A 26,081-nucleotide genomic window follows, 5' to 3' on the forward strand; every position below is an offset into this window, starting at 1 on the left:
AGCCTTACAAATCTCTCAGCAGAAATTGGACTACTACAGAAAAAACGAATGGTTGGCAGCTGAATGCGCGTTTAAATAGTGAGGCAACAGCATTTAAATGATTTCAGGAAATATATCCTGACATCTGAATCAACTAGATGGTAAAATTAGTAATATTTGCTATATAAGTAAACAAATTACAGCACTTTCGTGATAAATTAAAGTCTTCGAAATATACAGCTGAATTTAATTCTTTGATACATCAATCCAATTTTGGATTTGTGTCAGCCTTCTACATCAGGAACGCCATCTAGAACCTGTCTTAAAGTATAGGAAAAATGGAGCAGATAATAGGGATCAGAAAACACAGAGAAAGGAGGAAATATGTCTCTCAATAGCAAATATTCAACAATTTTCTACAAGTTACGAGATGCTTTAGGTGAGGGACCATCTAAGATCACCTTATTCCTGACCTGACTTTAGTCTTCAGTTTTTAATCAATTTCATTTCCATGATCCATCCATTGAATGATTATTCAAATTGTTAATGGATCATTGAGACACCTTGTCTTGTCTAGTAGAGAGTAAAAAAAAATTTTTTTTAAGTTTTAGAATATGAATTTAAATCAACCAATACTGGTTACTCATACCTTATGGAAATATTGAACCGATGTCTACAAGGGAAAAATGTATTAAATGTATTAAATAAGTCTGGCTGCCCTGTATTTCAGAAGGAGAAATTGAGTCAGACATAGCTTACACCTTGATCTGATGTCTTTATTCATGGGAGAAATAATTATTTCATTGCACTCCACAACCACATTTCATGAACAGTTTCACTGTGAAATCTATTAAAGGTGTAGTACGAAAAATGTTGAGCGAAAGGTCACCAAGCGACTGTATTTGGAAACGTCCTCAAACAAAAAGAAAACATGGCCGGGAAAATATTTAAGTCAACTCTGCAAAAAGAATTTAATACTGAAAGTAGGTAACACAGGACAATGATAAAAGATCTTCCCAATATGAGAAATTGCAGTATCTTGCTTTAAGTACTGTTGGTTATTCGTACTTGGCAAAAAAAAGTACCAACTTGTGACACATGGCAAGAAAATGCAGTTAAACGTAAAGAAAAGAAAAAGACGACAACCCCGGTCAGATTTAAATAAGCACTTTGCTAGCAACTAATTGTTAAATCTCAATGACGTATTTACATCTATTCACTACAATACAAAGCAAAACAAAATAAGAAATGTGTGGGGAAGAGTTCATTTGGCTCACCTCACAATACAGTCAAGCTTTAGGTGTGTGGATTTACAAAGGAGTGCTGAAGTAAAAAATGTAGGCGTGGATTTTTTGGATCCAGTTGATGTGCTCAGACATCTGCCAATCTGGAATCATTTATCGTCCTTACCTTATCTAAAAGAAAACCAAAAACAACAACAAAAAAACCCCAAAACAAACTGCATCTCTCCAGACTACAGTAAACTTAGTTGACCCCTGAGTTTCTAATGCAAAACTAGTGTATGAAATACCTCATTACAGTGTTTCTTAGTGCAAGCCAGCAATATGCTCGATTAAACAGAGGTATATTAGGATAGCACCCAAGCTGACAAGATTCCCCAGAAACTGTTATTCTGCCAAATCACAACCACCACCACAGCAGGTGATGTTTGTCCTGTGTCCTTGTGAAAACTAGCAGTTCAAATGCTTGAATTTGTATTACATCTATAAACACGTTTTTTCATAGAAAATATAAATAATATCCCTGAATGAAACAGATTCACAGCATTTTATTGTTGAGGACTCCAGTGCTACTACCATAACTTGGCCATCAAGTGTCCCCAACCTGTCCAGTAAATGTCCGTCTTCCCGGTGAAGCCTCCAGCCGCGCTTTCATTCACTGTCGCGGTAACTAACAGTCCGCTTGCCTCGGTTCCGAGTGTTGACGCGTCTCATCCTCTGTGGTTCGCTGTCCTCCTCTAAGATGCGTTGATGGCGGCGCAGTCTGAGCTTGCAGCTCGTGGGCCTTTCCGTTTGCATGCGACTTCTCCTCTTTGGACTGCTGTGAGACCCTGAGCTGGAAAAGGAGTTTTCAGAGGCTGAAAACATCTGCTTGCTTTCTGAGTCTGAACTGTGTTTGCTGCTGCTGTAGCTTTTCTTCCGTTTAGGCTTTGGCTGCCTAAGGCTTTTCCTCCTCCTGTTTGACTGAATGTCCTCCTCTTCTTCCTCCTCTCTGGAATCAGAGTGGGATGAAGTGTCACTCTCTTTGTCATCTTGCTTGGATTCCCTTTTAAAGCTCTTGGAGGAGCCCGACCTGCTGTTACTATTGCTGATGTTTAGAGGCTCCTTCTGTGCGTCTTCCTCCTCATCCTCGGAGTCTGAGGTGTAAATCCGTTTCCTCTTGGAAGTGACCTGATTCCTTCCTTCACTGGGAGACGTTCTCCTGGACACTCTTGTGTTGTACCCCTCTTCCCTCGACTCCAACTCTCTCTTGTTGCTGGTTTTTTGCCCCCGCTGGTTTTCTCGCGTCACATCTTCCTCGGAAAGAGAGTTGTCAACTATGTATTTCTTTTTGGGTAGAGCGCGAAGGTTCAGCCGTCTTTTTGACGCGTCATCGGAATGATCCGACTCTTGGTCTGACGATCCAGTGGAGTGTTTCCTCCACGACTTCCTCTGGGGTTTGTACTCCTCAGAACTTTCCGAAGCCGACGTGGAGTGAGGCCTTTTGGTTTTGCTTCTGGTTAGTTTCCTTATTTCAAGGTCAGACCCATTGCTGGAGGGACTTCTTTCCACTTTCTTCGTCCCTTTCTTCTGTGGGCTGGATCGTTTTGGAGGAGGATCACTGAGTTCATCGGATTCCCCACCATCCAGTATTTTTGTTGAGGCAGATTTTTGTTTGTCTTGGCTTTTTGATGCTGACACTTTACTTTTTTTCTTAGAGTCCCTATGGAATGATTCTTTATCAGTCCTTCCATTTTGTTGAGGCCGTTTTTTGGCACAGTACTCTTCATCTGAACTTACAGGAGCTTTATTTTGTGTGGTTTGGCGCTCATCGCTCTCCTCCGCCTCCTCCTCACTTGTAATCCTACTTCTTCCAGCAGTGCTTCTAGACGGTTTGTGAGACAGAGGTATCTGGTCTTCCTCCTCCTTTGCAGTCTCTTCTTGCTCAGAGTTGCTTTCAAATTTATTTTTTCCACTGTGTCCGTTCACTTGGGACAACGTATCTGTAGGGGGGAAAAAAGAAGTCATGAAACTGATTATAAAAACATGAAATAACGTAAAAATGAAAAAATAGTCACCATTTGTCCTTGTTTTGGCAGTGTGTTTGGTTTTCTTGTTAACTCCATTCTGTTTAATCTGGGAAGAGGATGAAACCTCGCTCCCAGTCCCATCTTCCTCACCCATGGATTCGCTGTCAGATTCCTTAGTATTCTGGGAACCTAGAAATGTTTTAAGAAGACAAAACAGTAAAGCTCCACCCTTAATTGGCACAAAACAATAAAAGTCTAAATTTTTGTATATTTTCCGGCGATATTCTAGACTTTAAAATCTTTGCTTACCTTCAGTTGACAACTCTCCGTCCGACTCAGAGCTGCTCTGGATCACCGCAGTGCGTTTGCCAATGCGAGATGTGTGGCGGAGGCAGCTGCTGCTTCTTCTTCTTCTTCTTGGCTTCCTCTCTTCCTCTTCATAGTCTTCATCGGATGCCTCCAGTCGTTTCATCTTACTGACAGCAGCCCTCGCTGTTTTTCTCTTGAGGAACCTGGGAACGGTCACCTCTTCTTCCCGGTCCGAGTCATGGGAGGAGGCTCGGTCAGAGTTGCGGTGATGGTGCCTTTCTCGACGTGACGCCCTGCTGCTGTGGCCGTTCATTTCTGCTCTGCCTTCTGAAAAAAAAAGAGGCATTCGGAACATCAAAGGCTATTAACACCTGCCTTTCCATGTTTTCTTAGAGCAGAGTAGTAACATTAAATTACAACTTTCTGACAATGAGAGCCTTTTGTTATGCGTCTCACCTGCTCTTGTTCTGTCTCTGGCGGTTCTGTTTCTGGTCTGTCGTGTGCTTCTGCTCGTATACTGATGGTCTGAAGACTTGGAGGAAACATCTCCGTCTTCTTCATCCTCTCCTTCACTCTCACATTCCTCCTCCTCGTCTTCACTGTCACTCTTAGCAGCTAGCCACAAAACAAATTTTCAAAGTTAATGTGTTTAATAGATGACTTAAAGACAATCCTTGTTGTTTACTTTATGTCATCTGGATAAAGTTTATTCCGGACCTTTTTTCTTCTTCTTGGAAGTTTTGCTTCTTGTAACTCTGGCTTTGTGTCTGCTTTGATGACGCTTTGAAGACGCTGGACGTGTCTCCTCATCATCTGAATCACTCTGTTCATTCTCGCTTTCAGACTCTGCAAATAAAAAAAAAACCTTGAGTTCAATCAATCAGCCTAACCAAGATAATAAAATTTTCCTAAATGTGAAAAATGCAGGTATTGTATCTGTAAATCTGCCTTTTCCGCTTTCCAAAGTAAGACTCTTGCTCTTTGCATCAATAATTGCACAGGCGACTGCAGTCACATCCCCATCAAAGTAAAGAAAATAAGAACTTGTCAAAATATTTAAGTTGCATTTCCATTTTGTAGTCTAGAAGCATTAAGAGCAGAATATAATGCTAATCTGCATATACAGTTTATATTTCAGCTGCTGTTATAAAACCAATGTTTGCTTGTACCTGCCGTGGATGAGGCAGCTTTGGAGCCGGAGTCGTCCTCTGAGGAGCTTAGACCTGAGCTTCTGCCTCGACTCCGTCTCGCTCTCTCAGGAACAGACACTTTGGCTGAGGTAGATTTTGTTATGGACATTGACTCCGATTTTTCCTGAGTTTTAACAGCGGACTTTTTTTGACTGCTGAGGCAAAAGGGAAGAGAAACATTTAGTAGTTTGACATCCAACTGTTACAGTAACTACAATATGACAAAGACACTAGCACAGCATGGGAAATCCAGCAATTATGTTCTCAGTAGGACTCTCTGCATACTTTGATTCTGCCTTTGTCTCAGCTTTTTGGTTTTCATCATACTTTAGACTACACATTTTAAAAGTCTACTTTTTATAAAACTTTCTATTTTTAAGTTATTTTTCAGACATTCAAAAGACTATCAAGGGTGCGACTGAAGGTACACATATTTGTTCCGAAAGTCAGCTCTTTTGGTTGTGCACACACACATGCCAAATAAATACAACGATGTTTATAATACATGAACACATCCAGGATGTGCAGTAGGTAATGAAAACAGACCGGACAACACAACGGTCTAATGTTTGTTTATTCAATAATTTAGCAGAAGAAAAGGTTTGTGAACTGAAAATGCTTATGTTGTCAACATATAGTTTGTGATCAAAGTGTGATTAATTACAGATCTTGAAATTATTAATTTTTTTATTTTAAAATTGAGTGACACTGCTGGAGTTGAGACAACACAGTTGTACTGCTAAAGCAAATAGAATAATTTACCAAACCGTGCTTTAGAAATGAATGTGATATTTATACATAACGCAATGTTTTTATTTTTGTTATTGAATCATGATTTACATGCCTGTTTAAAATGGGCTCTACAATACAGAAAATGACTGATTGAGGTAGGACTTAAAAAAGAAAACCAGTTGTAACAAGACAGTAGTAGACCACAGCATTCAGAATCCATAGCGTGTCGAATTTATCAGCTAACCACAGACGAGGCAAGGCAAACCTTGTTGTGGCTGAGGACTGATCCTGCTGCTGCATTTTCTTGCGAAATCTCTGACTACGGCGCAGTCGGTCACTGCTTTTGACGGCAGTTTTGTACTCTGATATGATTGTTCTGATCTGCTCCTCGAAGAAGGCAGAGAGTCGCAAGGTCATGCTGTAAATCTAAAAGGAAGCAGAGAGTTAAGGAAAATCACTGACGACTCAGTAAATTTATCTCAACTGTGATGCCAGAAGAGATAAACACTCCCTCCCCAAGCAGCAATTATCGCCTACCTTGGAGCGTTTGTTGGGCGTGTAAGCCTTAGCATTGGCAAATATTAAGCGCGTGTCTTTGCACAGCTCTATAGGGTTTTCATAGCGATCTTCATCCAGAGTCCTTTTCACTGTGCCAAAGTCCATTGGAGTATCAATAATGTCAAGATAATCCTAAAAACATAAGCAAGACATGACTTAGAAGGCCTTCAAAGCTTAAATTAAAACCTGGAGTTTGGATTTGCAGTCTCGGCTGATGTTCACTTACAGGATAGTTCTCAGGATCCACAGGCTGTCTGAACGGTTCTGAGTCTTCACATTCAAATATATAGTTGACCAGATGCCTACAATGTTCCTTCCAAGAATCTCGGTCTGGCAAGACCTCCACTGAGTGCTGCAGAGATTAACAAAACAAAACAAAAATTGAGCATTGTTAAAGACTTTATGATTTCTCTTATTTTCTAGAGAAATTAGCTCGGTTCACACCCTTTACCCAGAAAATGCAAATTTTATAATTATGCCCGTTTTAAAATCTGTGAAAAGATAACTGTTCTCTCTCTTTCATTTTCCTGTTAAGGCAGTTAAAATTTCAATTTATCCAAAAAGTTTTAGAAAAGTGTCTTCTAGTAACTTAAACAGAAATAGTTGGAATTAATTGAAGTCTGTAATTCAGGGTCAGAGTTTTAGAATAGAAAATGATCAGAAACTCAGAGCAATGCATTAATGTAAGGATGTGCTGTGTTCTGCATGAAGTCAGTGTTAGTGTTTGTTTTTCTTGTTTACCTGACGTAGTCTATGTCCTGAGGATGTGCCTGGTGCTTCCATTTCTTCTTCCTGAAGAGAGCCAGAGTTACAATCAATCAATTTAAAAAACATATTATAGAAATCAAGTAAACAATAAATAAAAGTGATTCAATTTCAATCCAATGGCTTGCATTTACCAGGGAATCATCATTCAAAGCCGTTGCACCTCTAAGTGAAGCTGGCTGCTTTATCCCGAGCGTGCCGCAACATTAATATAAACAGTCGTTAAAGGTTACAACTTCTCTACTATTTCTGCTTGCAGGGAAGCTAAGGTAATTTTACAAAGTGCTTTTATGAGAAAGACCGTTTCTGAAAACACATAAAATATAAAAACTGCTCAGGTGGCCACATTGTGCCAAAGCTGCAGCCAACATCAACCCTTTCGAATGAGACCTGATCTAACCTGCAGCATTTCAACATCTTTGTAAAACAAAAGACTTGTTTTGATTTTTTCACTGAACTATTATTCTCGCTTATTATTCTTTGAAGACTTGCCTCATCATCATCGTCCATCTCCTCCACAGCATTGTAGATCTCCAAAATATCTGTGCAGCTTGGGTTACTAGAAAAACAAAACAAGAAAATATGCTAAATATATTGAGCCTATAATGTGTCACTAGTTACCATTCAAAAAACAGAAACAAAATAAGAAACAAACAAACTGAAGAACATGCAATAAATCTTACTTGACAAATTTCTGGAGAACGCTTGAGATGATTTTTGCAGAGTGGGCAATCTTGCTTCTTGGCTCATTGAAAGTGCGGGCGTTATGTGCAATATACCTGGCTTCCCAAACTAATGCAGAGAGGCGCCTGTCAAGCACAGAGGGGGAGCGTATGCAGCTTAAACCTAATTTATTCAGATTTCAATAGACTGAAACAGAATAACCGTTGCTGATTATGAGGTGGATGGAGTGAAACAAGACTGGAGGAGCACACCTGTAAAATCTGTTGATGAGCCGCAGTCTGACTGTGCCCAGATCGGTGGGATAGGCGATCACGGTGCAGTAGGTGGGATACTGGATTAAGTCTACCGGACCAGAAAACGGAGCTGCAATCTCTGCATTAAAAGCACAAAGAAAGGGAGGTTAGTGCAACTACTAAGAAGGCAGCTTAATAAGCCAACAAAGAACAGACACTTCATCTTGTTTGGCATACGCACCGAGAGTAATGAGCTGCTCGATACCGGCGATGATGCGTTCACACTCCTCGTCCCTGCTCCGCTCGCCCCACTCCCCTGGTACAGGTTTGTACATCAGCTCTTTCATCTCCTCCGCTGTCGCAGGGATACCTCCTCCATCTGTGTCAGGGGGCTGGGCTGCAAAGCAACAGCAGAGACGAGATTAGAAATTTGTCATCAGGGGCCACGAGCAAAACAGTGTGAACAGACGACGTTCTGAAAATGCTTGAGCTGGGACTACCATCGTCCTGTATAGGTTCCACGTCCCAGGGACTGAGCTTTTCGGTTTCTCCGTTGTCCCATCTATTGCAAAAAAAAACAAAAACATTCATGCAGAAATCAACACCATTTAGCAGCATTTAAAAAGCTAAAAATGACACTTCCAAATCTTCTGCTAGAAGACCACAGAGTTCTGGACAATTACAGACGTTTTCCTGGTTTTTATAATGACATACAATAGTATAATAGAGTCATAAAAGCTACATCATAATATGCAATGTTCAAAAATGTAACATCATATCTTGAAGCCCAGATTTTAAGACTTTTGCATACAAAAGGTGCCAATGTCACTCCACAAAAACTATTTTCTTACTTCCAAAAATGAACTATTATTACTTTCCCTACCACTGATTACCCATTAAAAATTTCAAAGTAATTAATTATTATTATGCTCTGATTGGACATGACGGCAGTTATTTTTCCCACCTGACTTTGAAGCACTGAAAGAGGCTATCTGGGTATTCCGGCTGGTAGGGCTCCTGACAGACGATGGTCCCAAACCACCAGGCATCGTCGATCACTGAGCGAAACCTGTCATCTACCATAGAAGAAGAAAAACAGAAGTGAAAATTCTGACTATTTTCTACATTTAACAATTCAACAGTTAGTCACATGCATAAATAACCCCACATTTACTTCTTGATATGTGTTAAAGTTTGACTTCATTACTGAAATAAGACTAAACAAAATTTGATCGATTTAGAAAAGATTCAACTAAAAGAAGAACTTACTTGGCTGCCAGTTTCGACGGAGCGCCTCGTCATAACTCTGCCTCAACACCAGAAAATCGATCACATCTGGCATGTCGTGGTACCTAGAAACGGTCAAATAAAAAGACAAAAATATTACTATGATATTTTGTCATTAGTATTAATCTTTACAATCATACAACTAATATGATGAAATTCAACATGAGCTGCCTACTTGATAGAAAATGATTTGTCTGTGATTTTCTTGGTGCCGTGGTCGATAAGAGTCAGCTTCAGACAGCAGAGCGTTGGAGGGCAAACTTCATATTTAATACCAGTGATTTTCACAAACTCTTGATCCTGGAAAACATGAAGGTTTTCATTTAATCGGTTCTGTTTAATGAGAACTTCAACAACTTTGACACAATTAGTGGCTTTTTATATGCTGCTCTGAACACAATTTATGGGTTTTACCCGCAGCTCCATTTTTTTCCATGGTTGTTTTTCCAGATTGATGGGATAGAGCTCACTGCGACTCACAGCATCCACATAGGCCTCATGGCCCTGGCGGAAGTAGATCACCTGGGAGAAACACAAGATTTAATGCCCATGAAGACCAACACCATATTATATAAATTTTGTGGTAACTTGAGGTGAAAATAGTAGTGAAAAGCACTTTAAAGGTCTGATACCTCATCGCCCATCTGTGGAACAAAAGGAGACTTCCTGGGAATGACATCGGTGATCCACGCTGATGGCCTGAACTCATTTGACACTTCTCTGTTAATCGATGGTCGGGGCTTTGGACGCTGATTGGAGCACAACAGGTAAACCATTTAGAGGCTTCAAGATCTTGTTTTATCCCAATTAAAACAGCATTGAAACAAATTAACCTATTTAGATCCCGACAGCAGCAGCGGTATACTCACCCGGGGTGACTTGGCTTTGGCTTTCTTAGCTTTCTCTTTGCTTTTCTTGACTGGTTTTTCCTCCTCCTCACTTTGCTGCTTCTCCTCCTCTTCCTCATTGTCTTCTTCATCCTCTTCCTCAGAGCTGCTGAGTTTGCGCCTCACTCGCTTACGTGAGGACAGCGGAGTGGAGGGCTGCAGGTTTATGCCAGCATCTGCTGTCCAGTCAGAGTACTCGCTGGATGTATGGCTGCCCAATCAGAACATTAAACGGTTTCAATTAGCAACAGCGACCAGAGGGCCTCAGAGAGTCATCTGAGATGACAATGGTCTAAAACTAAAGGAGTTGAAAAAAGTATCCTTCTTCAGTCGGTAGAAATGAGCACAAAGAACCGTACTTAGAGCTGTCACTGTTCCACTCTTCCTCATCATTGGAGGTATCCAGTTCACTGCCATCAAGGTCATTGTCCTAGGAAAAAAAAGGAAAAAGGTTCAAAATAAACTGGAACTACAGAGATATGTGTCATATCTACACAAACTGACAAAAAGAGTCACAGTGAATTACCTCAGAGTGAATATCTGAACTAGCCGTCTCCTCGCCTTCTTCACATGAGAACTCGATAAGATCTGAGGAACCTCTGCGGCTGTGAACTCGCTTTGCAGCCGAAGGTTCCTCGTCTGAATCATCCTGAGGACGGATGGGACCGAGTCAGCACCAAGACACACTAACAGACCAACTGCTGCACAGGATAAACCAACTACAACACAATTTCATCTCAATAAAATGTTTGTGGCGCATCGGCACATCCATCAGTGTGTAATTAATACACATATTGTGTCTCACTCAGTGATAGAGCTGCTAAAATAAATTGGATGTCAGTAATATTCTAATTTATTTAATTGGTCTGTATTACCAAAGAAACATGTCTTAATTCAGAAATGTTCTACTATGTTCATGGGGAAGACGTCTGACTTAACAGTTGTCCAGTCACAAATGCAGAAGAATCTGAATGTTCACAGAGGAATGTATCCAAGAGTATTCATAGATCATTGAGTGGAAGAAAAACGTCTTATAGATGCTGAATAGATGCTTGAGCATCTATTACTACGCAAGGCTAGGCTGGAGGCTCAAGCAAAGTCTGTTCATCACATTTATATAACAAATAAAAATACATTAGGAGAAAAGCACCAGCTCCCCTCAAAACCCTGCAAGAATAAGAGTCTTAGACGATGGATGGATAAAAAGGTTTTACCGTCTGTATATAATAAATCTTAATCTACAAGGTTTATTTTTTTAAACTAATAATAAAATTGCTGAGAAGCTCTTCTTCAAAAAAATGGCTAAAATTGAGACCAAAGCAGCAAACCAACAGCAGACCTACCCGACAGCTGCCATAGATAATCCATCTCTTCTTTGTGTTGTACAGGAAAACCTCCTCATCTCCTCTGGCTGTGCGAACATCCTCCTGGTTCCTGAAACATTTTATACATTGGTTATTTCTTTTGAGAACATTTATGATAAAGGTAACAAAAATAGCTACTGACTACCACATAGAAACCAACTTTAACTTATGGATTTCTTTTGTATTAATAAAAATTTAAAACTACAGTGATCCCTCGTTTTTCGCGGGGGTTACGTTCCAAAAAGAACCCGTGATAAGCGAAATCCGTGAAGTACGAACCTTTATTTTTTTTAACAATTATTATACAATGAAATACTCCATAATACATTTAAAACAAAGAACAAAACCTTTTTTACAGGGCCAAGCATTTTTTTTAACCAATAAAAGTACTCTATAAACATTTTTCTTTTTTTTTTTTTTTTTTACACAAATAACTACTATACTGAAAAATAATAATTTTAATCATCAATACAACGTGAAGGCTTCAAATTGCAGAGATCAGCACCGCCCCACCGCGACCCGAGTTATTGGATTAGAACGGGAAAGAAATTATTATGAAAAAAAAATACAAAGTGCAGTTGGACAAATAGTATTTCACTGCTCCTCCTGACTCCGCTCTGTCACATTTTTGTCTTCTTAAGCAGGTATGTTTTTTTTTTAGAAGAACATAGTTATCGGCAGTTGTTAGGTAAATTGTAAGTGATGAAGTGTTTTGCCCCCACCCCTTAGAGTCGCAGTGTTCTCTGTGATAGGGACTCCGAAAGTAATAAAAACAGAGGAGCGGACAAATGTGTTTTCAGAGCGGTTGGAGATTTGTGACTGGAAACACATCTCTATCCGTTCTCCTCGCGAGATAAAAAGAATCTAACTCTCTTGTCTTTTCTGTGTTTGTTTAATTTGTCTTTAATAGGTGTCAAACCTGACAGTAGTTGTTGTCGCTCTTTTTTCTTCTGGGCAAAAAGATTCTTATAAACCGACATGCCACCATCGATTATGTTAAATTTGGCAAGCTGTTTTACGTACATGTACATATTACCCACAAAGTTATTGACACACAGGTAGAGAAGAAGCGGAGAGACTGTTTAGCCAATCAGAATGCACGATGCAAATCCGCGAAGCAGCGAGACCGTGAAAGGTGAACCGCGAAATAGCGAGGGTTCACTGTACAAAATTTTTAATTTAGCCCAAAATATCTTTTATGCCACAGAAGATTATAAAGTCTGTATCCTTGACTATAGTGGGACTATGAAGTCCTTTACATTTCAAGTTTTACCAACCCCGAGTCACCAAGAAGACCTATCATAAAGTAGCATTTAAATCACGCTCCCATAAAGTCAAAGTCTGGAAATATTTTAGGTTGAATTGTTTCACCTGTAGTTACTAGCTGCCAGTTCAGGAACCACCACCCTGCGCCTCCAAGCCTGCAGGTCTCTTTCTGTGGCCATCTGACTGCGAGGAGCATTTTGGTGCATCTGCCTCACACCCTCCACCTGGCCACTTCGTCTCAGACCCACATTAGGAGGTGACTGCACATCTGCTCGCTCATTCACAGACACTGGATGGAGGGAGGTAGAAAACAAAGGAAAATCCATGAACAAATTTCAAGGAAACGGATATAAAACAATGCAGAGGAATATGGCTGCTACCTCTGCGTGGAGTACTTGGTGCTGGTGCCAACATCTGGCCTTCTGGTCTGGCATCAGGACCTGGTGCTGCTTCTGTCCCGAGCTGGTTCTGCCGGTCCTGTTGTTCCTGCAGCTGTCGGATCGCCTCGTCCAGAAGGCTGCTGCGTCTCACTGAAACCTCCTCGGGTTCTGCCGTCTGCTGGCTGATCACCTGCTCCACCACCTCGCCATCGCCTCAAGAGAAAACACAAGGCGATCAAGAATCGTTGTAAATCATATGGGTGCCTTCAGATGAAGCTTATTTGCATTATCAGCAGTTGATTTCTCAGTGAAAATAAAAATAAACTATATGCTTCGGTAAAATGTTCTCTGTAAAGCTCCAGCCTTACTAGTAGCTACATATCCCAGCTGAGGAACCAGATGCTCGGCAGCGATGTTCTCCCTGCCCGGGACGAGACGCTGGTATCTGGAAACAAATCGAATGTTTTGTGGGAAAAAGACAAAAAAGAAAAACAAAAAAGTGGTATCAGTAAAAATGCTCAATCTTTAAATGGAACACAGTAGGGAAGTAAAAGCTAAAAGTGTTTTTTTCAATCTGGAACAAGAGGCCTAAAATGTAAGAATGTAGCAAAAGAGGGAGCTTCCAGTGTCCATTTGCAACTTTGTGAAAACGGAAGATATGATGCTAAATTTAAATGATTGCCAACTTATCAAGGGATCAACTCTGTAATTGTCTGAAGACAGGTGCTGGACATTTTCCTGTTCCTGATCAGCAAACGACCAGAATGGTTTTAACAAAGTCAGTAAACTTAAAAAAGCCTAGATCGATAGTTTCCATGAGTTTATTGAAAAGCTCATGTTTGACAATTTCTAAATAAATGTCACTTATTTAAGTCTCACCGGAGTACAAGTTCATTCCGCCTTGACTGATGTGACTCCTACTGTTAAGCGACTTATAGTCCAGAAAATAAGGTAACAATTTTTGAGTAATATCTTAATACAGGAAATTTATTGTAATTTTTAAAGAACAAAAAAAAAAACTACCATACTAAAATTTGCATTTGGCATTGTATTTATAAAACATTAATTTGTTCTTAATCATTTAAATCAAAATTAATAAGATTCATTGTGGACGATCCAGAGAGTTATAGTTGTCCTTTACAGTCTGATACCTGGGTGGATGGGGGTTTCCATCTACATCGACCAAGAACGGAGGGGGCATCAGATGGGGAGCTTGCTGTGTTTGCTCATCCAGCACAAACCCATTGGCATCACGAATCAGCGGCCTGTAATCTGTGTGGAAGAACACCTGGTCTGGCAGCTGTGGAAACCAGGAGAAGGATTATTTAAAAAGGAAAAAAAAACTCTTTGGTTCTTCTCTTTCACTTTAAAGTTTTGTAGACATTTTCCCCCCCCCCCCAATAACTACTTCTCTCTATCAAACATGTATGAAAGATTAGTCTTCTGTGTCAAAAAGATTTATAAATCAGTCATTTTTTCAATCTATTTTTCTTGCCTTTTCGTACGGTTTGGAGCTGCCAAAGCCAAAGATGAGCAGATGGCCGTGTGAGTCTGTGCAGGCAAACCGCTGACCATCAGGAGTGAATTTGCAGTCAAAAACGGCTCCATGACCCTGACCCTCAATCTGGAATAAGAAAAACAAAGTACTTGAAAGGAGATCACTACAAGTGTATTTTACCCCCTCTGAATAAAAAATAAGAGATGTGTGAATAAACTTGATTAAGAAACAACATTACACTGATGTAAATGGTTGAAAGCTCCAACAAATTATCTACTAAATCAAGAACTCGGCTCTCAGCCTGCCATCATTTGTCATGATTAGCTTCATGGTAGATTCTAAATAATTGAATTGCACTGTGTTACTGTTGTCTTTCTCATTCTGTAAGTATGCTATCCTGCATGTGCAGAATCTGTGTGTGTACCATGTTGAAGTAATGCCAGGTGTTTTTTCCTCGTTGTAGATCCCAGATGAAGACGTTCCCGTCGTGGCCAGCAGACAGGATGATCCTGGCATCAAAGGGGTGAGGTTCGAGGACAAACACCTCATCTTCATGGCCCTGAAAACATCGATAGGATTTATTAACTTCATTTGAGAATAATAATGGGAATAATTAGTGTTGCGTTTCTTCACTGATCATGGAGAAATCTTGTGCGCATGTACTTTTAGGATATGTAGCAGCTGTCCTGTGTAGGAGTTCCACACTTTGAGGAGATGGTTGTTAACAGCCGTGACGACTGTATTGTCATGGCGATCCCACGCAACCATGGTAACTTTGGGTTTAAAGTAGTTTTCCTCTTCGTTTGTTGGTTCAGCACTAATAAGAGAAAGAAACAATGATAAATCGGCGCCGAAAACAGTCCAACTAATTAAACACTTTCACTCTGTATCTATTGATAATTTAAGCAGAGTTTTCCCAATAGCATTGCTGCAATACAAATACTGGGACCCGTTTTTGTTCAACTGAAGTATTTCTCTTTCATCTGGCTCAAAATCAATATTTAGTTGCTCGGCTCTCCTTAGTGATAAAAGAGGCATCCTTCTTCCTTGTGGCAGAAAACAATCTGGCAGATTGGTCATGTAGTTAGACTGTGTAACTTATTAGAGCTACTTCAGCTCTACACATATTGGAACGAACTAATCAATCAGCTAGTGATCACGGTTGGGTTTTCCGAGATTAGCTCTGATCACTGGGTCAAATGCAACATTAAATGTGTCTCTACTCACAGCCAACAGAAGCTTAGATGAAGACCATAAAGCTTCAGGAATATTTTTATTTAGTAAAAATTGATTAAAGTTTGGAAACATGTTTGGGTATATTTTTGTAATTCCTTTTGGGGTTGCATCAATTGCAGTTTTCTGTCTGATCAAAAGCCTAACCTGCTGATTCTGGTATTTGCTGATACCAGTTTCTTTTTTGTCTGAAATGTTGCTAAATAATAGCAAGAAAGTTGCTGAGTTGGCAACAGTTGTTAATTGCAAACATACAGACATGTTTGAAAGAGTCAAACCTCTTTCACATGAGAGCAAAAGAGGACAGTGGTCGATTTTTAGACCTTTGCTGAGGTAGATAGGTCGGGAATAAGATCAGTTTCACATGTAGGTATCAGCCGATCACCGATCTCCCAAAATTAAAGAAAAGGATGCTGAGACATTGGGTGGCTGATTTCGACTGGTGGATAAATTGGTGCACCCTTAATTCTTCCATTTTCATTTGGATTTAAAACTAGTTCTTCCAACAACTAACATGAAGGATATTTTTAATCTTATGTATTACAGTTGTCCAACAGAAGACAAAACCCTCAGACCAAAATACATTTGGACAAAGGGATTTTCAGTGTACACCATAGTTTTATATTACACAGTCAGTAAGCAATAATCAATATACCACAAAGAGAAATCTATGTTTTAAGCATTATGTTAAGAAATTAATATTTCGACCCCTTACCCAGGAAGAGTTGCGGACATGTTGAGTAGGATGCATCTCCAGCGCTGCCGCTGATGCAGCCTCCAGATTCGAGCCGTTCCATCTCGACTTCCGCTTACAAACCTGAGACAGAACACAGTTCCCACTGTACAATTAACTCAGTACTGACTTAATACACATAAACAGTGTAATAGTAAATACACATACCTTTCACCTGAGTGGCAGAACTGGATGCTGTCCACCTTATCCTAAAAAAGAAACAAAAAAAATGATATCGTCAGCGGTTATAAATATAAATGTTACGTGTAAATGCCAGGTTTACATTACAAGATATTGATATATGGTAGAAAAGTGAAGTCTGCTAACCGTGTGCTCATGGAGCTCTGATATCTTCTCTGGACTCCCGCTTCCCAGGTAGTATATTCTAATGACATCGTCTGTGCTTCCTGTTGCCAAGAACATCCCACCTGAAAATAAGATCATTTTGTGATGAGTTTCAAGTTTTCCCAAAGCTAATGAGTTACCACTTAGGTAACTGTTGGAGAGGAAGCATAGTAGTAGGATCCATAAAACTCAGCGTTAAACACTTTAAGCGTTTGTTCATGCTTGAAGTGAAAAACAAAAAGAAATCTTCACCTGGACTGAACGAGGAGCACACAGTCTGGACCCCTGGCCTTGGCCGCTCTGTAAACTTGTATGGCCGATCACTTTAAGGAGAACAGAGAGAATGTTGGTAAGTTTACACAGTGATGGCTAACCTTCACCGAAAAGGATGGACAATTGTCAGAAAGGGCCAGAATCATCCTAATCATGTAGGGGGTCAAGGAATATGTGGCACAAGCTGCCTCATCAGCATCCATCCACATGTCTGCATTTCGCACACATCACTTAGCATTTTTTTTAGGTTTATCTTCACATCTCATCAATTCAGCTAATTTATAAATTCCCTAGTATCTACAATACATTATACACTTTATTTTAAAATACAAAATATAAGTGGAAAAAGCTGAATTTTTCCATTCTTGTTTTTCCAGAGTTAAAACAGTCCCCAAAACAAAGATCTTTAAATACTAAAGGCAAGATTCTTGATATTTAGGAAAAAGTTATTTTTATTTTTCTCTTTAAATCGCAATTTTAAAAAAGGTAAATGACATACCATTTCTCTTGTTAAAATATTATTTTGTGGACGAGTGTCAGTAAGCAAGTTACTTTAAACTCAACATAATTAAAAATAAAATGAAATATAAAATTCATTAACTCTTGCACAACCATCTATATTATGTGGTTTTCAGTGTTAAAAATGTTTTTTTTCTTCTTCTTTCATTTTAAAAAAAGATTGTATTAATCCTAATCATTTCTAAACTTTCACCTATATCCTGTTAAAAAAAAAAAATCCATGCTGACCTGAAGCTGATGTTGTTGACATCCCACTGCCAGAAGCAGACAGTAGCATCCGTTCCAGTGGACAGAATGTAACGTTTGGAGCCCTTGGCAAAAGGTGAAAACTAAAAACAAAAGAAATAGGGATCAGTACAGTGAATACTCAAGTTATTTTATGCAGAGAAACTTCCTTAACAAAGAGGGATGAACATAAATGTCCCACAAAGCTCGGGGGGGGAAATAAAACTGAAAAATTCAGTCTCAGGTCATCAGAGCTGAGCATAAAGTTAATTTTGCTTTCTGGAGTTCCTAAAAAGCGGTGAGTATCTCATTTCATAAAACCGACAGACTTGACAATAATCACAGCACCCAACTCCCTACAATACTTGCCTTCAAAATTTGGCTCATAAACCCGAACAAAGACTTTTGGTTTACTTGTTAAATATGAGGATCAGGGCTTCTGCATTTGGTTAAGTTTTTACACCAGTAACTCCAGAGGAAGTGAAAGCTGAAGGGAGCTGTTTTTCAAATAAAACAAGACCTCAGCTGACCTGCTGATTCAAGAAACACATGTTTGCATAGTGAAAAGACTGTACTCTCTGATTAATTAAGGGTTTAAGGACATATTGGTATATTATATTGACAGACTTTAATATATATGAAGTCCGTCAACCTATTTAGTCATATGTGGGTGACATTTCATTACTGCATAGTATGATTAAATAAAAAGACATTTCATAAGTTACAGACAAAAATCAAATACTAGAAATGTTGTAGTCTTATGAAATCAAACAATACTTGAATATCTTCAATTAACTTTTACATATGCCATAACTGTACTGACTGGTGGGGCTTCACTAAACAAAACATGATATGTAATGCTCTATAAAGTGGTGTGGTGTTTGTTTTATTTGTGCAAGATCTTTTTATTTTGTAAAGTGTGTTAGCACATTGATTGCTAACACAATCAATATGCAGAAAGCTGTAACTGATTTATCTGGTTGTAGTTTCCAGAAAAATATGCATCTAAAATATTTGGTTAATATCTGATTCATCTCACAAAGATTTGCTCTGACACTATGGCAAAAAAATTACAGTGAGAAGCACGTGTCACAATTTATTTTCCTGTAACAGATGAAGAGCAACAGTAAGGTAAGTTGCACTCTTGCTACATAAGTTTATGAATAAAACTGATGCTTCTGTGAAAAATAAATAAAAGCCTTAGAATAAAAAAAAAAATGGACAGAAAATGTATTGACTAAACTCCAATCTCTCTGCTTTGGCAGGATGACAGCAAGTTCTAATCTTTAACAATCTAATATAGCTATATCACCCATCCTGACCCTGGTGGGGGAAAAAAAAACACTGCGTAGGCAGGTTAGCTGCAGCAGTGAAGCAAGAGAACAGTCAGAGTTGCAAATAAATACACCCGACCAATAAAAAGCAGTTTAGCATAAATGAATATAAACTTGTTGAAAATGCAATTCTTTAACCTGTCTGATTGAAGCACATGAAATGCCAACATAAGTGTTGGTGAAATGTGTGAACATTTTCCAACATTTGCTTATTTGAGAACCTGATCAAAAGAAACTTAACATTCACCAGAAGATCATGTAGTAACCAGGCTCCTTCTGATGAGAGAAAACAAGCAGCAACACAACAGCTGACAGAGACCAGACTGAGTGCAACAATAAAGGCATTCTGCCACGTCTTATGTAACCAGAAATAATCTAAACAAGTATACGCCTTCAAATTGTATGAAATTTATGTTGTTTTTTTTTATTTATATGTCAATATAATCAGTAGTTATGCTCTTCAAGTCTAACATCACACTGGTATCTTACAGAACAAACATTAAATCCTAAAAACATTTTTCTTTTTAAAAATCATGTCTTAAGATGTCTGCGATTTATTTGCTCGATTATCGTTTAGAACAACATGTGAAACAAGCGATTCATTTAGGACTCAGTTTTAGGACTCCACTTTAGCCTGAACAACCATTTCAACAGAAGTAGCTTTCACTGAATCGTCGTAGTGCGCTTTGTACTTCAAAAAAAAATGTTCTGACCCATTTTACCTTTCTCTTCTTCAGCTTTCAAGTCTAACCCCGTTCTCTGATGGAACACAACTATAGTGCAATGTTCCAGGTGAGCCATCTCAAGAGGCAAACCAATGAGAATAAATAGACCCAACAAGAATAGTTCTAATACAGTCTCAAAAGCATTACAAAACATGAACTAGATATTAAAAATGCTTCGAAGTATCTAACCTGCCCTCCTGTTATCTTTACAACAGGAGAAAGTCCCACACTGATAAATAACAGGATGTTTTTATTGCTACCCGTTTCTTTACCTGAATGGAGGTAATGGATCCACTGTGTCCCTGCAGCACAGCCATAGGAGCACAGGTACGAAGGCACCACACACGGATGGTCTTGTCACAGCTTCCTGCAGCAATTAGTGTGTTTTCATAGTTGACAGCCAAGTCTGTGATTTCTGCAGAGTGTCCTCTCAATGTTGAGTGAAGCCTTCCATCGTGCGAAGACCAAATCTTCACCAAACAATCATCTGAGCCCTTAAAGACACAAGTTATTTTTACTTTAGGACACATGGTAAAGGAGAAATCAGGTAGAAAAGATTTTTATCAGCACACCACAACATGCATTAGGGATGTCCTGAGAAAAAAATATTTAAATGGTTGATATTGGCGTCCCAGATTAAACATGACTTCCAATACATGTACTGCAGTGCAAAATCCAGACACGTATTTCACAAAGAAATTGGTTTTCCGTCACAATTTTCATCTTTTTTGTAACCTTTACAGTCTCCTTCACAGTAATAAGGGGACTGTATTGGATGTTTCAGCTCTGTGTCATGTGAGTGTCTATTTTCAACTATCACTCGACAGGAAAGACGAATCCTGTAGATGTAGAGCGGACACCCCATAAACAGAAGCCATACCTGTTCTGCTGTTATTACCTGTCACTTTGCTGCACTTGCGGAGAAATTTCCCCATTGTGGGACAATAAAGGATGTTTCTACTTCTATTAGTGCTCAACTCAGCTGTCGGAAGGTTGATTTCCAACACTGGCACCTTTGCTGCAGTTCCATCCCCAAACCCTCATCTTTCTCTCTTTGCCCTTTTCCTCTCCAAATAAATATCACTGGTCTAAAAAAAAAAAACTAAAAAAAATTTAAAAATTAATCCCTCAACAATTTTCTGTTTGTGATAGAGCTGTACCGAGAGCAGCCAAAACAAAGTAAATTACATTTTACGAGCATTTAAAGCAAAACCTTAACTTTTTAAAGTAGGAGAATTGCTTTTGCTGTATGTTTGTTTACACATGTTCAACTGGAACCAGATTAAAATGTTAAATTGGTCATATCAAAACATGCTTGCAAAAACCAAGCACTTCAAACTGATATACATAAAAGCTTTGCCTCAAGAGAGAGGAGAGTTCATTGAAAGCTGCAGCTGTACATGTCGAGCCAGATACAATTAGAAACATGAGGAAGTCCAAGACAAACTCCAGTTGGAGTTTGCTTGAACAACTGATAGACAAAAAGAGGCAGCAGTGTGCGGCATGTAGTTTTCATCTACATACCATTGGTATTTCATACAGTACGAGATGGGGACTTATATCTGCCACCAACCTTACTCCTGATTGGACATCCCTAATGTAGAAAACAGTCAGGCTGCCAATATTTTATCAGTTAGGACGAGTGCTGAGTGGTCCCATCTTACTGTGAAGATCCTGAGACCGGTTCGATCAAATGCGATACAATACACTGCAGACAGATGTCCCAGGATCCGCCTGTGCAGGCGCATGTGCTCATATGTGCTGACAGGACTGATGGAGCTAAAACGCTGTACTCCAGTCAGCTCCCTCCCTCGATGTACCTTCACTGTTAATAAAACACACCAGAGCAGAGAGATAGAAATTGTAAGATTTGAAAAAGTGCTGACTTTATGAGCCTCATTCAACATGTGTTGGTATGTTGAGCTATTAGATGAGTGAGAACCTCCACATAACTGATGACCCACCACCTTAAGATGTGCACTGATTGCATAGACTGAAGATATTCCTAATGCAAGACTACTTCATAGAGTCACAAAAATCAGTGGCAGTAATTTCCAGTTTTATCACAGATTCTGAAAGTAGTGCATTGTGCCCCCAAACCAAACAGATTGTCACAATCCAACCAATTGAACAAAATTCTGTTTCACATACAAACTAAGATAGCATTGTTGTCGAGCTCAAAGGTTTTTATTAAAAATTATTAAGCTATGGCTCAGGCTCAAAGTTCTTAACCAAACAACACATAGTGGGCCTGATGAATGTTACAGTAAGGTGTGCGCAAACACCAAACAAACCGTTTCAATTTATACTTATTCATATTTGCCTGAGAAAGAAAATAAAAAAATATCTGCATTAAAATGTGTGGAGGGAAACCAAACATAGGTTGGATGATTTGCTCCAGCAGAGGACACATTCTCAGAACCAGTAAATAGTAACTTCATATCTGTAAACAACCCAAATATCCTACAGCCAAATATATGCATTACTTTTCCCATAGCAGGATAGATTTCAGATCTGAAGCACTGCTACAAACAGGTTTGACAAGAATCAATGTGGCGCTGCACAGAAAATAAGTCCCTCGGTGCACAAAAGATTAGAAACTCTGTAACATCAGGGAATCTCGCCACAAAATTAAATAGAACAAATTTTATGTCAAAATTATAGCCCAAAACTTCATCATGTAATAAAGTTGGCTTTATTGTGGCAGATAAACAGTGAGCTTTAAATAAAACAGTACTACAATGAAATCATCATCAACATATTAAGCTTCAAAGTATCACAAATAAATGAATCACAAAATCACAGCAGATGAACAGAACACCTCTAAGCAAATATGCTATTTAGTTTCATTTGCCACACCACTGGGACCTACCTTGATGTGGAGGTTGCTTCTGGTTCAAAGGCCTCTCTGGTGGTCTGCCCCGATGAAGGGCTGCATATGATGAAGCTTTGAGCTGCACACCGTCACAGTCTGAAAATCAGAAACAAACAGTTCATGATGTGCTTCTGCCAACTACCAGATGAATGAGTGGACCAGATGTCTCGGTATCACTCCTCGCAAATGAAAAACAACTGCTGAACAATTTCTGCTTGAATAAATGTTTTATGGAAACAAATTGAATTCCTCATGCGGTCTAAAGTATCAAACACTCCAGCTCATATTCCTGAGCATAGAAATACACAAAGCCTGTACCTTTTGCAGTCCGAAGCATGGACTGCTTTCCAGACCCCAGGAGAGAGTGCACACCTGGGACACACGATGGGACCTCTTTATCGAGGAGTGGTCCAATTTGCTTACATATCTGTAGCAAATGATCGGGTGCAACATGTCTGTTGGCAGCAACCTGTCAGGGCAAACACAACAAGAGCAGTGACTTTTCACTATTCAACTAGGAGCATATTTCCATAATTCTGTTGAATTTTAGTGTAAACTCTATAAGCAAGTCCCATACTATATCAGTAATAAATGTTATGCTACAATTGCCTATATATGGCATACAGCTGCAAACCTGACTGATATAGGAACAGGTCCTCTTACCAGACTGCGTTGAGTTAGTTGGGGACTATCTGTATAAGTTATGTGCAGTTTTTGTTTATATAAAATTGAAAAATATTTATTCAGCTCCTCTTTAGATCAACCTTTATTCACTGTTGTTTGATATTACCAGGAGTAAATATTACCAGTGGGAACAGTTTACATACTTTTCCTGTCCAAAGCTATGGCTACATGTCTTTGTGAGTTGCAACAATAGTTCAAGCTTTGTTTGTCATAAATTCCATAAATTCAATTCTTACTTACATAGTATCATAATAAATGTTATCCCAAATCTCTTTACACGGGGTATCTACAAATATCCTGAACTTAGGAATGCCCTGTTTCAATAAAAAATAAATGCAATTTCTATGGAAATATTATATTTATACAGTACAAATGCAATCAAAGAGACATTACAAAAAAATTATGTGTTTCAGGTCACTCTTAGTTGTAATATAGTGGACTAAAACTCAGTCTGTAATGCCAAGTGATAAAAAAAAGTTATCTTATAGAACCTAGTCAATTGAGTCATTGATAAAACACCTTCAAACCAACACAGCTTTCAAAGAATCTCTCAGGGACTTACTCGGTTTTGAGTTTGAACCTGAATGTATTAATCCCAAAGGGAAATTAAATAAAATCCTGATGAAATAGCCAATTTATTGTTAAATTATTAAAAAGCTGAGCAGTCTACATGCATTATTTATTTCAAGCTCCTTGTTAGCATTGCTTCCAAAGCCATTTCCTGCCAACATGTGCAGCACAGATGCATGGATTTTTGGAAGATAGACATAAGTGTGCCATGGATCTACAAATATTTTTTTTTACATTTTTTAACTACACTGTTTACCAATACTTTCAGCAGATCTATAGGATTTGTTTATATCAAATATCTCAACATTGGAAACAAATAAAGCTTAGTATTTTTAAATAAGACTATTTATTGCCTGTTGTTAAATAATCAGAAATCATACCAAAAGCTTTCTCCAGTATTATAAACGTTTAATTTGTGCCTGGAGTCTGCATTATAACAAGTTAGGTGTCAGACAAAGTATTTTTTTTTTCATGCACTTCTCACCCCTTGTTCCTCAAGGCGTGGCTTGTATGCAAATATTTTCTTTATTTAAAGAACCAATCACAGCGCAGGTCACATGCAAAATAACGCAGAGACAAAGAAACTCGGCTTGTGATTGGCTGAGAAAGCAGTCTCAGCAAAGCGACAAGCCGAACAACCCACCCTAGCTGCAATACGACAGCTGGTACAAAAAACATTAAACTCCAATCCTAATGCGGGTTTTTGGTAGACCATTCAAAAGTTAACCATAAACAGCTAAGGTTTTCCGAACAAGTTACGCTTTACAGTTCATTAAAAGTTAAAGATCTACATCAGCGGTTCAGATGGAAACCGAACAAAGACCGTAAACAAGCACAGAGCGTGCAGCCCCCCCGTCACAAGACAATAACAAGCATCGGCACTGAACTTGAAATCACAAAGTTAAATCTTACCACATCTTCGTATGTTCTAGGGTGTTCATTTCCCAGCCAGTCCAATCTTCCCGGTAAGAGCTGTCGAAAACAGTTTATCAAAGGTGAGTTACTTTAAAAAATTGAAGCAGGTACACGCGTCTTAAAACCGGATGATGTCAAATGAGTGGGACGTAACGGGATATTAAAAAGTCCAAAGAGTTCACCAAGTTTATAAGCACAGAGTCAGCCTATAGCGAAGCAGCTAGTTAGCAGTTACCTAGCAAGCAAAGACAACCAAAATACAGACCTGATATTCTTCGAGTTCACTTGCTAGGACCTGCGGAGGAATTGAAATGCAATCCAGATTAAGGTGCCTGTATATTAACTATTATCAAGTGCTCGTCAACTATGTCGAAATACAACAAAGTGTGCCAGTGAAAGCACGCCAGCTCACCTCAGCCGCTCTCCGACACGGACCCGTTGTTAAGAAACGAGAAATCAAGTAATAGAGCTCTGAAACGGAACAGTGAGTGCATTAATAGCCGGGAAATCAGTCCAAGAATCAATTAGCACGAGCGATATTGGTGTAAATCAAGCCATCAATTGGGGTTTACTTCTGCGGCTTACCCGACTCAAGGAGCGAAATGTTCCGACTTTTGGCCATGGAAACGGCCGTGATTTGGAGAGGTGGAGTGATCTTCAGACTAACTTTATGGCTAAAGAAAAATCAGATATATTTATTTAATTTCGGTTACACGTCGCTGACCCCCCTCCACGGTTGCTCCCGCTTTCTATTCAGCCTGTTTGCAGTCGCCATTGGAAGGATGAGGCCTCAGCGATACAACTTACTTCCGCCACGGCGGAGTAACACAGGAAAAAGGGGGCAGGGAGGGAGGAGCACTCCGGCAACAAAAGACACCACCGCGCGTTAGCTTGGTGGCTAGCCACAGTTATATTACATCATTGTAAAAAAATACTTAACTACATTCGACAAATTATTTTTATATTTTCAAAGAACAACACACATTTTAAAATTGATAAACACAGTGCTATTAATGTTACGCCCTCCCCCTTTTCTGGTAGCAAGGTCGTGAGTTGTGCATGTGACGTCACCAATAACGGTTGTCAACTCACTTTATCAAAATATACATTTTTTTATGTCAAACCAGCGAACATGAGACTTAATATCAACTAAAGTGTCAATACAATGCGTTCTAAAAATAAATTAATAAATGCTTCAAGCTTGTCATTTTTAGCTTTAGCTTTGTATACAAAAAATGTTTTATTCATTTATTTTGTTAATTTTAATT

General features: G+C 39.1%; 1 protein-coding gene across 3 annotated transcripts; it reads right to left on the bottom strand.

Annotated features, from left to right (window-relative positions):
* Positions 1-734: 734 nt before the first annotated feature.
* On the bottom strand, positions 735-25,655 carry LOC102233427 (bromodomain and WD repeat-containing protein 1). Of its 3 annotated transcripts, none has more exons than XM_014472213.2 (44): positions 25,399-25,652; positions 25,226-25,284; positions 25,079-25,108; positions 24,811-24,870; positions 22,963-23,113; positions 22,642-22,740; positions 21,434-21,594; positions 20,042-20,263; positions 17,714-17,814; positions 16,946-17,016; positions 16,676-16,776; positions 16,517-16,557; positions 16,331-16,432; positions 15,046-15,199; positions 14,807-14,941; positions 14,380-14,508; positions 14,036-14,184; positions 13,253-13,329; positions 12,885-13,097; positions 12,610-12,793; positions 11,218-11,308; positions 10,401-10,523; positions 10,234-10,304; positions 9,857-10,085; positions 9,620-9,736; positions 9,402-9,509; positions 9,163-9,287; positions 8,970-9,052; positions 8,665-8,776; positions 8,201-8,262; positions 7,942-8,097; positions 7,719-7,839; positions 7,467-7,592; positions 7,276-7,342; positions 6,760-6,810; positions 6,245-6,370; positions 5,998-6,150; positions 5,726-5,886; positions 4,708-4,880; positions 4,256-4,384; positions 3,995-4,153; positions 3,539-3,865; positions 3,278-3,418; positions 735-3,202 (listed from the first exon to the last, which is right to left on the bottom strand). In XM_014472213.2, the coding sequence occupies exons 1-44, from the start codon at positions 25,433-25,435 to the stop codon at positions 1,872-1,874; spliced, it is 6,618 nt and encodes a 2,205-aa protein (XP_014327699.1). In that variant the 5' UTR covers positions 25,436-25,652; the 3' UTR covers positions 735-1,871. The 3 variants fall into 3 exon arrangements, with proteins under 3 accessions (XP_014327699.1, XP_023207224.1, XP_023207226.1); XM_023351456.1 differs by having other exon boundaries at positions 4,708-4,883; XM_023351458.1 differs by lacking the exons at positions 735-3,202; positions 3,278-3,418; positions 3,539-3,865 and having other exon boundaries at positions 4,078-4,155; positions 4,257-4,384; positions 4,708-4,883; positions 25,399-25,655.
* Between the last annotated feature and the right edge of the window lie 426 nt (positions 25,656-26,081).

This window comes from Xiphophorus maculatus, chromosome 18, assembly GCF_002775205.1.
Source record: "Xiphophorus maculatus strain JP 163 A chromosome 18, X_maculatus-5.0-male, whole genome shotgun sequence".
In the NCBI taxonomy this organism is placed as follows: Eukaryota; Metazoa; Chordata; class Actinopteri; order Cyprinodontiformes; family Poeciliidae; genus Xiphophorus; species Xiphophorus maculatus.